Here is a 13,351-nt window from a genome sequence, read left to right on the forward strand (position 1 = left end):
AACAGGAAGAAAGCAGGAGTTCTGTGTGACCATTAAAATTCTTATCTCTTTGCCTACTACTTCCTCCCTTTGAAAAAACTCTCTTTTAAGCATTAGGCTTCTCGGGGCTCAGTACTGTCCTATTGAGTGTGGCTAGAAGTAGGTAACAAGTGTCTTTTTTCTTCGGATGAACTCCTTCGTCTCGGGTGCTTTATTCTCATGTATTAATGTCCCTCTGAGGAAATTGGGACATCTGTGGATTTGAAAAGCACCTAAGGCGGACTGGTCATGCATTGTATCTTCCAGTGACCTCTTTAAAAACCATGATCCATGCCTTTCCAGCCTTTGGTAGATCCCCGCCCCACCTCTCCCCAGATGTCCCACCTGTCAGAGGGTTTCAGGTTCCTCTTGGCTACTGTTTTGCCTTTCTAGGGCCATGGCGGGGAGTGGAATAGAAAGTAGATTTCCCAGAACTGGGAAAGCCACATATTGTACATTGTCCTATAGGTGTCATTATTAGTAGCTAGAATGTGTGGGTTTTTTTTTCAAAGTATGCACCAGATAATGGAATGGCCACCAACTCAAATTTAACAGCGTAAGGTGGACACTAAGACTCTTCACTTATCCTATCTAGCTGTCTCCTGCGATTGCAATCCTTTTTCTTGATTTATTTTCAAGGTGTTCTTTGCAGAAGATGTGGGTTCAAACAAAGGTGCCATCATTGGACTCATGGTGGGCGGTGTTGTCATAGCAACAGTGATCGTCATCACCTTGGTGATGCTGAAGAAGAAACAGTACACGTCCATTCATCACGGTGTGGTGGAGGTAGGTAAATGCGGCCGCACGTTTGCAAGCAGTGGTTAAAGAAAGACTACGTGGGAGATTTTGCTTGGCATTAAACTACGAATCATCTAAGTATCTCTTCTTAGGGGGAAAAAAATCTATATTCCTGCATGGTGCTCAAGTTTGGCAGCTGTTTTCTTCTTTTGACTTTCATTCATTCTGACTTAGAAATACTGTGATCCAGGCTTTGGATTGTACGCTGTTCCCTCAGCTTCTTAGAATTTGTACTGAAATGTCAAAATAATATTAATGATGATGCCTGGCTTAAAGATATTGTGATTACCCTTGAACATTTAAAGGAAAAGAGAAAAACTACAAGTTAGAAATGAAAAGGAAGGGAGAAGTCTGCTACCAAAAAAAACCCTAAAACCTAAAAAAACCTGAACCCATTTTATTCCCTTTTGGGGGGGGTGGCTTAAAGAGTCTGACTTAAAAGTAAAAGCAGGTAGCAGCAATTAATGGTAATTTTCAGGGAAGAGTTTCACAGAAAATCACATGATATCAAACAGCTTAGCAGAGCTTACAGGGTTTTCTGGATGTTCAGCCTGTTACCCTGCACGTCTATCTGAAATATCTTCATTCCCGGAGGTTAGTGCGGTCACACTGGAGGTGGAGAGAAGATTCACCAAGTGACGGTCACAGTTACTGCACAAAGACGCTTCAGGATTCTGTCCCCACAGGCCAACACGTGACTAACATGAGCGGGTACAACACAGAAGCTGTGGGTTACCCCAACAAAATGGAGTAGCTACAAGATTGAAATAGGACTTCTTAAACCCATGATACAAAATACTGAAATAGAAAGTTTACAGATAAGTTCTTACTCATTTTTTTTTTAAGATTTTATTTTTAAGTAATCTCTACACCCAATGTGGGGCTCGAACTCACAATCCCAAGATCAAGAGTTGCGTGTTCCACTGACCGAGCCAAGCCAGGGGCATTTAAAATGCAGTTCTGGTGTTGGGCCTGGGTTGCAGGGGGGCGGGTAATCCTCAGAGTGTATGTAATTTTCTAGGAAACTATTAGAGAAAGTGAATCTTGAGAATCACTTGAGAAATATTAGCTTTTTTAGAGGTGAAAGAGATCTCAGTGATCAGTCAAATTCATCTTTTCTTTTTGTAGCTGAGAAAACAGACCCAGACAGAAATGTTCACCTACTGTCAAACTAAATAAGGCCAAGGTCCAACTACAGATTGTCCCATGGCCTATCTATTGTTTCTTCCACCAGAGAGAAATCCATCCAACTTCTCACTAACCCCAAAGACATGTGCTGCGCACCATTCTCGATCAGAGAAGGGCAGGTCAGCATTAAATAAGTTAAATGTCTGGCAGGGCCAGAAACCTCATTACAGCCAGCACTTACCATTCTCTTGGCTGCTTGTTTATGGGATCTGCTGATGAAAATTGGTTTTGATTCTTCTTTTCCCTGTCCAGACTGGAGTGGCCATGCTGGGGAGCGGTGAGGTGTGACAGAACAAGATAGATGACTGACAGGCTAGCCTGTGGGCACATCAAATAAGCAATGACAACATCAGCGATTCTGGGGTACCCGTCTTCTAATAATAGTACTTCTGAGCCTGTGTCCTTTGAGACAGGGGGAGATGTAGCCTTGTTAGCATCAGTTTACTTCATTTCTACTCAAAACAATTTTTTTTTCATTTCATGTTTGGGCAAAAAAAGAAAAACGTTTTTATACTTGAATAATTGAAAAGCCCCTTTTACTAAAATTAACAAGTTGGGAAAAACAGACGTTGGCGAGGATGCGGAGAAAGGGGAACCGTTGTGCACCGTTGGTGGGAATGCAAGCTGGTGCAGCCACTCTGGAAAACAGTACGGAGGTTCCTCAAAAAGCTGAAAATGGAGCTACCCTATGACCCAGCAACTGAACTACTGGGTATTTACCCTAGAGATACAAATGTTGTGATCCGAAGGCACATGTGAACCCCAATGTTTATAGCAGCAATGTCCACAGTAGGCAAGCTATGGAAAGAGCTCAGATGTCCATCAACAGATGAATGGATAAAGAAGATGTGGTATACACACACACACACACACACACACACACACACAATGGAGTATCAGCGGTCAAAAAGAATGAAATCTTGCCATTTGCAACGACGTGGATGGAACTGGAGGTTATTGTGCTGAGCGAAATAAGTTAATCAGTCAGAGAAAGACTATTACCATGGGATTTCACTCGTATGTGAAATTTAAGAAACAAAACCGAGGATCAAAGGGGAAGAGAGGAAAAAATAAAACAAGACAAAACCAGAGAGGCAGACAAACCATAAGAGACTCTAAATCATAGGGAACAAAGGGAGGGTTGCTGGAGGGGAGGAGGGTGCCCTGGGGATGGGGGAACTGGGTGACGGGCGTTCAGGAGGGCACGTGATGTAACGAGCGCTGGGTGTTAGATCGGACAGTTGAATCACTGTCCTCTACCTCTGAAACTAATACATTATATGTTAACTGAATTAAAAAAAAAAAAAAAAAGAATGCTAGCTCATTTAAAAAAAAAAAAAACTCTTCTTTAATCTATTGTGTGGGAGTTTTTTTTTTCTAACTGAATAGAGTTGACATACAAGGTTCTGTTTCAGGTGTACAGCACAGTGGTCTGACGACTCTGTGTTACGCAGTGCTCAGGCCAATAAGTATAGTCGCCGTCTGTCACCAGTCATTGTATGTTTTAATGGCCTCGGACTGACGAATCTACCCAGGAAGCATCTTCCTTTTTATCAGGTCAAGTGCCTGTTTGGGGTACCAAAGTGCAAAAAGCCTGTGTTGGTCTGCTAGAGCTGCCATTACCACGTCCCAGACTGGGTGGCTTAAACTATGGAAGTGTATTTCCTCAGAGTTCTGGAAGCGACAAGTCTGAGATCAGTGCATCGGCGGGTTTGGTTTTCCTCGGAGGCCTCCCTCCTTGGCTTGTAGGTGGCCTTCCTGTCATCTTTTCTCTGCGTGTCTGTGCTCTGATCTCCTCCTCCTGTACGGACACCAGTATTGTTGGATTAGGGTCTACCCCCAATGATCTCATTTAACTTCAGTTACTACTTTAAAGACGCTGCCTCCAAATACAGTCATATTGTGAGACACTGTGGGTGAGGACGTTAACCCAGGAATGTGGTGAGGACACAGTTCAGCCTGTACCAGCCCAGGGATGCTGGGCAGAAAACCAAGGTCTCTCAAAGGGACTCTATGCCACGGTTGTGCCTGAGCCTTACCAGCTACTTATTTAAAAGGTCCCAGCCCCGACCTAAGGAAACAATTTCTAAATGGGCTTAGAATCTGCGTGTTGAACATTTTCCGGCGGAACAGAACAGGTATTCATTTTTGAGAATCACTATCTCCTTCCTTTGAGTCACTGGTCTGAGTGTAGAAAATAGTATCTCATGTCTACAAGACAAGACCTCTAGATAAGAGACCTAGCTACCTTTGTAATTCTTTTTAAAGATTTTATTTATTGATGTTAGAGAGAGAGCATGAGTCGAGGGGAGGGAGAAGGACAAGCAGACCCCGTGGTGGACAAGCGGACAAGGCAGGGCTTGATCTTAAGACCCTGAGACCATGACCCGAGCTGAAACCAAGAGTCGGAGGCTTAACCTGCGGAGCCGTCCGGGCACCCTGAGAATTAGTAACCCTTTAATCCGCATTACAGCCACCTAGGTTAAAAGTTTCTTGTGGTTAGTCACAACCAGTGTCTCCTTGGATTCGGGAAGTCAGAGAGTAAGTTGACACCGGAACCCAGATTCCGGGGAGGGGACGAAAATTCATCTTGAGGCGAGGAGGCATCCTTGAAGGAGCAGAACTCCAGGGAGAACAGCTGTGCAGCTCTTCTCTTGATCCTCGTTCCGCTCGCTGCTTAAGAGCATCTGGAAACCTCTCCAGAGTGAGTGCCCTCCTCGTATGGTGTTGCTTCTTATTTCCCTTCACCTCCTCTTCCTTGAAAGTGCAGGTGTTGTCAAAAGCTTGGAAACCAGCCCCCTTCTCCCTCTCCAGGCCTTCCCGTCTCTCCCTTCCAGAAGCATCGCTGTGCGTGGTTCTGTGTCGAGCAGTGTAGGGCAGCGCCGGACCAGGACGTCACCCGAGGTGCCGTTCGCCATCCCCGCCCTCGGGAAGCTTATGGCCGGGCCGGGGTGGGTGAACGTGGCTGGGAAGAGCTGCAGCCCACGGCGGCACCGAGGCCGTCACCTGGCACAGGTGATGTCGGGCGCTGTGGGGTTTCAGGGCAATGTTTCTCCGAGAGCAGAGCAGCGTCTGCCCCGAGTGGACGTGGTCCTCCTCCGGACGTGGTCTGCCCATCTCGGCAGGCCCTCCCATTCAGGGGCCCAGGAATCAGCTTTTTCCCAGCTCTGGCTCATTATTCCCAGCCTGCTTGGTTAGTGAGTAGTCCTTCTTCACTGAGAACAAATACATGAACATTTCCAGCTAGACTGGCCTGCGTCTGTCAGGACGGAACACTGTCCCGCTTCACCCCATCAGTGCACGAAGAAATGATGAAAGCCAGGCGCCTGGGTGGCTCAGTGGGTTAATCCGCTGCCTTTGGCTCAGGTCGTAGTCCCAGGGTCCTGGGATCGAGTTCCGCATCCGGCTCTCTGCTTTGGCAGGGAGCCTCCTTCCCCCTCTCTCTCTGCCTACTAGTGCTGTCTGTCAAAAAAAAAAAAAAGGAAAGAAAGAAAGAAATGAAATGATGAAAGCCGTGGTCTCCAGAACTCCCTTCTCAGAGCGGAAGATGCCTGCAGGAGATCACAGAGACATGGAAATGACATGGAGCCTAGTATTTTTTATTAATAGAGCTGTTACCAGTTGGACATTAGCAGTTGCCAGTTTTTGTTTTTAAAAAATAAGCAGTGAACATTGATGTAATGATTTGCTTAGCCATAAGGCCAGAGGTTCACCCAGTAAGCCTTTAGCCAGCCACGCTCCTCAAGGAGATGACTGTGCCTTGTTGGTATCTCAGGCAGTGATGTGACGGCCCTTTGTTCCACTGTGTCACCCAGGTGCCCACCGTCTCTGGTGGCTGAGGGTCCCAGCGCCAGCTGACTGATCCCCACTGCTCCTGCTTTCATAAGGTCCTACCCGTCCGCCGACCCTGGGTGGTTGGTGATGTCACTCTTCTACACTGATGCCGATCGACACTGGATAGTCCAAAATGCATCTTGTAGCTCTTTCCTGATTAAAGGGAGACCTCCCCTTTAATTAGGGGATTGGAGGGGACAGGACAAGGGTGTAAGGGTTACAAACTGGCAGCAAGGAGTCAATGCGGCCTGGAGATCTAATCAATGAGTGCGGCATAATGAATGTAGTCCCCAATACTGTATTGTAATCAAACGTGCTAAGAGACTAGAATTTAATTATTCCAAACACTAATAAGAAGGGATAAAAACAGTAGGGAGAGGGGGGTGGGGTTATGGACATTGGGGAGGTATGTGCCATGGTGAGTGCTGTGAAATGTAAACCTGGCAATTCACAGACCTGTACCCCTGGGGCCAATAATACATTATATGTTAATAAAAAAAAAATTTTTTTAAAGGATAAGAACAGATAATTCTCTGACCTGATGGAGTTGCTAATTAATCACGATAATGATAAGCATATTACAGTGTGTTACTGTATGAAGTTAACGGATTGTATACCCTAATTTACATAATGTTATATGCCAAATAGATCTCCGTAACAAAAAGAAATTAAGGGGGCTGGCACAAAATCTCTTTATTATAGGGTATAAAATTTTTTTCCATACATGGGTCTGATAACTGGACCATCAGAACTCTCCCATCCCTCATTCCCCCCCCCCGCTAGCCATCTGATTAATGATCAGAATAAGAAGAGAGGTGCCAGTTCGCTTTTTATGGAGTTACAGCGTATGACGTTCCCTGATGAATGTGCCGTCCTACTGCTAACAGGATAAAAATATGTCCTGAGGGGCCCTTTCTTCCTGATGAGAACCTGACCCACCAGGATGGAGGTAACGAGCCACCACTCACGTGGCTGTTGTGGAGCAGTTGGAACGGTCAGGTTCAGTGGGAAGCAGAGGTACAGAAAAGCATGGCTGGACCCAGAACCTCCTGTGGCTGGAAGCAAACAGCAGAAAGAGACAGTGGAAGATCAGAGAAAAGCATCGGGAATTGAGGATGATGATGGCATAGCCAAGGAATCCGTCGCCTGCTGGAAGGTCACTGAACACGGGCAGCAAATATGAGTGAACCCTTATAAGGAGATGGAATGACAGTCACCAAACTGAAGCTGGGCGCGACTGAACACCAAATCCAACACCAGGGGGCTTAGAGGAGGGATAAACGGACTAGCTTGAAAACCTGGTTGATGTTTGCTTTGCTCTCCTTCCCGCTGCACGAACTCCTTGGAGGGCCTTACCCTCCACTGTGGTTATGTATTAAGTCACTGTGGTTTATCTTCTTCTCCTTCCCTTGTGCACCTAGATGACCTGGAATGGAATATCGTAGGCGTCAGGACTCTGGTTCTGCGTAGCTCAGTGTTATTCATGAAAGGGACGCCCAGGAACACACATCCTGCTGGTTATTCTACGTAATCAAATTAAAATGTGGATTTTCCCGGCTTACTACTCCCACACTAGAGACGATACGATACGGAGGAACTAGAAACTAAGGAGACCCAGGAAGAATTTCATCTCTGCAGTCTTGACAGTTGAGCTGTGAATTCCTCTGGATATAGCAAAGGAATAAGGTTTGAAGCCAGGCCAGAGTGCAGGGCAGAGGGTCCTAAGGTCTCCCATAAAGACACAGCTCCCAGAACCTAGAGCCAGAAGAAGACTTAGGACCAGTTATGGATGTGATCTAACCCAGAAATTCAGGGGAGGAGGTGTGTGCAGAGGTGGTGTGCATGTGTGTGTTTTTTTGCCTCAGCAAGTGGTAGGTGTTCCTGCCTGGTGGGCAGATGGGGATTCTGTCCCCAACTTCATTGTTCCCTCATTCCTTCCAGAACAGTCATCACGGGCTCCAACTTCCCCCGGCTCTGCTTTAAGGGAAACAATACTGAGGAGGTGTTGATGCCAAAGCCCTGCCTGCACCGTAGTGGGGGAGCCCCCACACAGTGGTCGCCACCAGTGCAGTAGCTTTGCCTTGGAGGACCTAACCTTGAGTCCCCCTAGGGAGGAAGGCTCCCCCTTACCTGATGCTCTTCCTTTAGTGGTAGATTTATCCATGGATGTGAGCACTCAGTGTTGCGCCTTGAGCCTTCAAGGGGCTCAGGATAAAGAGCTACAACCCAAGCTCCTTGGGCGCCATTTTGTAAAAATCATCCCTCCTCCTGAAGGCTCCTAAGCCCTCTGAGATCTGAGGGCTCCACCTACCCGCTGCAGCCACGGCGCCCTCCCAGCAGCAAAAGATAATAAAGATTAGCAGGTGGAAAAGGGCCAAGAAGGCAGGAACCTTCGACGCCTGCATTCCACGCCCACCTCAGCCTCCCATTTCTGGCTGGACTGTTTTAAGCGTTTGGCTTTGGCCTTTGAAGAGGAGATAAACCATTAAGTTGCCAGGTGTCCCCCTGACCTTGATGAATGCAGATGACAGCTGACAGCCAGGGCGGGGCTTGGTGTGTTCCTGGAGGACATACAAGCACGATATTCTAACAGTCACACGGTGTATTTTTTCTATATTCAGCAACATGGCAGCTTTGCAGAGCTGGATCTCCTCAGCAAGACTTTTTTTTTTTTTTTATCTTGACACTATTTGAAATATCAGTAAAAGGCGGCACAAATACAAAGAGGCCAGGTTCCTATGGCCCCAGTGCTACAGACAGGCTGTTTCGCTGAGTCGCGGGTGGATGAAATGTCTCGTTAACGGTGCTCATCTTTAGTGACGGCGTTGGAACCGACAAGGCCGTGGCTAATTACACAGTGGCCAGTTAAAGCACGGGGACCTCATTTGTTGACAACGCAGCAGGTCAGAGGAACAGGAGGGATAAGAAAAAACACAAGTGATGATTCCCATAAGGAGGGCAGAGCCGAATGCGCCGCGTCCTCCGAGCACCGACGAGGCGGGAGCCCTCTTACCCGAGGGGGTGGTTCCAAGTCCTGCATGCGAGGTGGAATAACGAACCTCAACTTTCAGTTCATTCAGCAAAGAGTTGTGAACTTCCTCTCTGAATTCCGTGCATTGTGCGTGGTGCGGCAGGTCCACTGGAGACGTGAGCAGCCGCTCCCCACGTGCACCTTGCCGGATGCGCAGAGAACAGATACCCCTTCCCGGCCCCGTCCTAACCGGGATAACCTGCCCTAACCGTCCTGTCCGGCGGGGCGGGGGCGGGGGCGGGTCACAGCTGCTGGCCTGATCCTAGACACGGAGCATGTCAACGCAGAGGGTCTGTGCAGGACATCCTGCTCCAGTCTTAGTACTCTGTTTTTTATAAATAATTATATACACACACACACACATATGCAATATGTATATATATGTAATATGTATATACATATGCAATATGTATATACATATACAATTCAATGTACATATATATTGCATATATGTACATATATATTGTGTGTGTATATGGATATAACCTAGAACAGTATATTTGAATATTTTCCTTGCCACATGGCCCCTTGGATATATCTAGATCATCATTTTAATTAAAAGATTCTCAGGCCTCTGGTCATATTAGATTTCATGAAAGCTGGGACAAATTAAAATGAGTGTGGAAAAATCAGCCGTCTAGATTTATTTAAGCGTCTGCCCATATACATCGCTCCCTCTCCATGATGCTCTTGGATTTTTTTTTTCCAACTTACCACCACATTTTCAAGTAAAACAGTTTTCCATTGTGGCCTTTTGGTCCCTTAGTGAGCCAACGGGGAAGAAAAAAATATTTATTGCGCTGAATGTATCCAGTTACTCTGAAGTGGGGGGGAGCAACCAATGAGCGCCCGGCGAGCAGAGCCAGCTCGGCAAGGTTTTCGGCGCCACCTGGTGGCCAGATGGAGTATCTACGTAACTGGTCCTGCTCTGAGAGGTCACATTGGGAAGGAAAGAAACCTACCGTGCTCCTTACTTTACCTTTCCACATGTGTGCTTTCAAAAGATCGATTTTTTTTTTAAATTCATTTTTCCTCGCCCTTGCATTTCAGGTTGACGCTGCTGTGACCCCAGAGGAGCGCCACCTCTCCAAGATGCAGCAGAATGGCTATGAAAATCCAACTTACAAGTTCTTCGAGCAGATGCAGAACTAGACCCCCGCGACAGCAGCCTCTGAAGTCGGACAGCAAAACCATTGCTTCACTACCCATCGGTGTTCATTTATAGAATAATGTGGAAAGAAACAAGCCCTTCTGTTTTATGAGTTACTCATCGCCTTTTGACCGCTGTGCTATAACACAAGTAGATGCCTGAACTTGAATTAATATACAAATCAGCAATGTATTCTCTCTCTTTACATTTTGGTCTCTACATTATTAATGGGTTTTGTGTACTGTAAAGAACTTAGCTGTATCGAACTAGTGCATGAATAGATTCTCTCCTGATTATTTATCACGTAGCCCCTTAGCCAGTTGTATATTATTCTTGTGGTTTGTGACCCAATTAAGTCCTACTTGAAATATGCTTTAAGAATCGATGGGAGATGCTTCGTGTGAACGTGGGAGTGTAGCTGCTTCTCTTGCCTAAGTATTCTTTTCCTGATCACTATGCATTCTAAAGTTGAGCATTTTTAAGTATTCCAAATGATCTAGAGAAATTTTTTTCCATGATTGCATTTTACTGTACAGATTGCTGCTTCTGCTAGATTTGTGATATAGGAATTACGAGGATACACATTTATTTCTTTGTGCCTGTTTTATGTGCACACATTAGGCATTGAGAATTGAAACTTTTTTGTCCATGTACCTTTGGATCTTTGATAAAGAAAAGAATCCCTGTTCATTGTAAGCACTTTTACGGGTGGGGGGGGGGGAGGGAGTGCTCTGCTGGTCTCAAATTACCAGGAATTCTCCCAAAAAAATTTTCTGCAGGATGATTGTACAGAATCATTGCTTATGACCATGATAGCTTTCTACACTGTATTACATAAATAAATTAAATAAAATCACCCTGGGCAAGAGTTTTCTTTAAAGGATAACTAGGGACATGAAATATTCAGAGTCCTTTGAAGGGAAGAAAAAGAGGCAGATGCAGTTTCTTTTAACCGGTCTAAAAACATTTTATTTATGACAGCGAAAGAAAGTGAAAGGGGAAGCCCTGCCTGGACAGACCCTTTAAGATTTGTCTTCAATTTGTACAAAACGGTGTTTTCATGTAAATAAATACATTCTTGGAGGAGTGCCCTTGTGCTGGTGTGAATGATTCCATGGCAGCCGCCTGCTGAGCAAGTAGCCCCCCGGAGTCTGGTGAGAAAGCTAACGTAATCTAAGCCCAGAGGTCCACACCTTTGTATCTTCACTGCAAGTCTGAGTCGAAAATCAGGGTCCACACGAATCTTCTCGTGCTAGTTAAATGCCTCATTGACCTATCTAACCTGGTCCAGAGTATCTTGTGGCCACACCCCTGTCCTCGTGTTTGTCCCTGTTCTCATCTGATCCGACTGCTGGAACAAATACCACGGACCCGGTTGCTTATAAACAACAGAAATTTCCTTTTCCCAGTTCTGGAGATCGGCAGTCCAGGGTCAAGGTGCCAGCCTGGTCATGTGGGGAACCTTCCAGGTTGCAGATTTCACATCGTGTAAGAGCGCACATCCCATTTGAAGGATCCTTACAACCTGAACCACCTCCCAAAAGCCGCCCTCCCCCCACCAAGACCATCACCTTGGGCATTGCAATTTCAGCACAAGAATTGTGAGGGCACACAGACATTCAGACAGACCCATCTCTGTCTCAAATAAGAGATGGGGACGCCTGGGTGGCTCAGTTGGTTGGACGACTGCCTTCGGCTCAGGTCATGATCCCGGGAGTCCCGCATCGGGCTCCCAGCTGCATGGGGAGTCTGCTTCTCCCTCTGACCTTCTCCTCGCTCATGCTCTCTCTCACTGTCTCTCTCTCAAATAAATAAATAAAATCTTTAAAAAAAAAAAAAAATAAGAGATGAAGAAAACTCCTGGGGGCCCGGCTCAAAGCTAAGACAAGCAGACAGCTAGCTCTAAAGCAGATTTTCTGAAGTGGCTCAACCGTTACTCTGCAGGGAATCCTTCCTTGTTCTGGGGCTCTGTCCTGCGCTTTGAAGGATGGTTAGGAAAATTTCTGACTTCTACTCACAAGATGCCAGGACTTCCCAGTTGTGATCATCAAAAATGTGTCCAGACATGACCACATGCCATTTAGGGGGGCGGGGAGCCTAAATCGCCCCCATTTAGGAACCACATGCTCTATGGACTTGATTTTTTTTTAAGATTTTATTTATTTATTTGACAGAGAGAGATGACAAGTAGGCAGAGAGGCAGGCAGAGAGAGAGAGGAGGAAGCAGGCTCCCCACTGAGCAGAGAGCCCGATGCGGGACTTGACCCCAGGACCCTGAGATCATGACCTGAGCTGAAGGCAGCGGCTTAACCCACTGAGCCACCCAGGCGCCCTGGACTTGATTGTTAACTGAAGAAGTCTATCTAGTCGCTATCCCAGAGTTGAAAGAACGCTTGGACCTGGTGTTTTTGCTGTAGTGTGCTTGGAAGCAGGTGGACTTCCCATTTTAGCTTTAGATTCGACCTTTTAAACTAAAACTGAGCACAGAAAATTAATCAAGGTTGTTTCATCAAGCACTGTGCTCGATGAATAGACTCGATTAAAACTCGTTTTGAGTGTGTTCTGTTTTTAGGAGAGCAAAATCACTGTCTCCCTTCTTCCTGGTAAGGGCGCTTAGACGTGACAACTCTAAGAGGTACATAAAGTATGACAGTTTGGGTAAAAGCAGGGGTTCCATTTTGCCTGGTAGAAGGTAGCCAATGGGGGAAAGTTAGTCCTAGTAGGACGGGACATTGGTGAACTGAAACTGAACTTGCTCGAAGGTTTTAACGTTACTCCCTGGCAGGCTTCAATCCCAGTAACTGCAAGTTTTAACTTTGATCATTTCAGAGTGGATGAGGAAAATTTTAAAGACTCACTAGATAGATTTTATAGATACCTACATTATGAAAAGAAATGGTAACGCTTTCTAATCTTGGTTTTCAACTTGAGATGCATTGAAAGGATTCTCTGGAAGGTCTGGGGATTAATCAATAGGCAATTTCTCCAGCCCAGAAATCAGTGAAATCTGGGGGGAGTTCAGGATGACCAGCCTGATGGGTGACAAATGACATCTCAACATAGTTTTCATTTGCATTTATCTTACCGGGAATAAAGTTCGATATTCTTTGATCTTTTCAAGGGCCATTTTGTCTTTCTGAATCTTCTGTTTCTGTCTTTTGCTTTGGGCTTGAAATCTAGTTTGGTATCAGGACTGCAAAGCCAGCCGTCTTGCTGTTTGCATTTGCCTCATAAATCTAGGTCCCCTTCCTCTATTTTTAGCTTTTTCAATTGCTGTGTCTTGAGTGCATGACTTGTAGACAGCAAAAAGCTGGGCTTTTGCTCTGGGAGCC

The 13,351-nt window shown here is 46.0% G+C and overlaps 1 protein-coding gene across 6 annotated transcripts in view; it reads left to right on the top strand.

The window, feature by feature from the left end:
* Nucleotides 1-11,105, top strand: part of APP (amyloid beta precursor protein) — a 262,818-nt gene extending 251,713 nt beyond the window's left edge. For all 6 annotated transcript variants that reach the window (XM_082694233.1, XM_082694234.1, XM_082694235.1 and 3 more), the window contains 2 exons: nucleotides 658-804; nucleotides 9,920-11,105. In XM_082694233.1, coding sequence (XP_082550359.1) covers nucleotides 658-804; nucleotides 9,920-10,021 — 249 coding nt within the window. In that variant the 3' untranslated portion in view covers nucleotides 10,022-11,105. The remainder of the gene's footprint in view (nucleotides 1-657; nucleotides 805-9,919) is intronic.
* The last annotated feature ends 2,246 nt before the right edge of the window (nucleotides 11,106-13,351 follow it).

The sequence above is a fragment of the Mustela nivalis genome (genome assembly GCF_964662115.1).
Source record: "Mustela nivalis genome assembly, chromosome: 1".
NCBI classification, from domain to species: Eukaryota; Metazoa; Chordata; class Mammalia; order Carnivora; family Mustelidae; genus Mustela; species Mustela nivalis.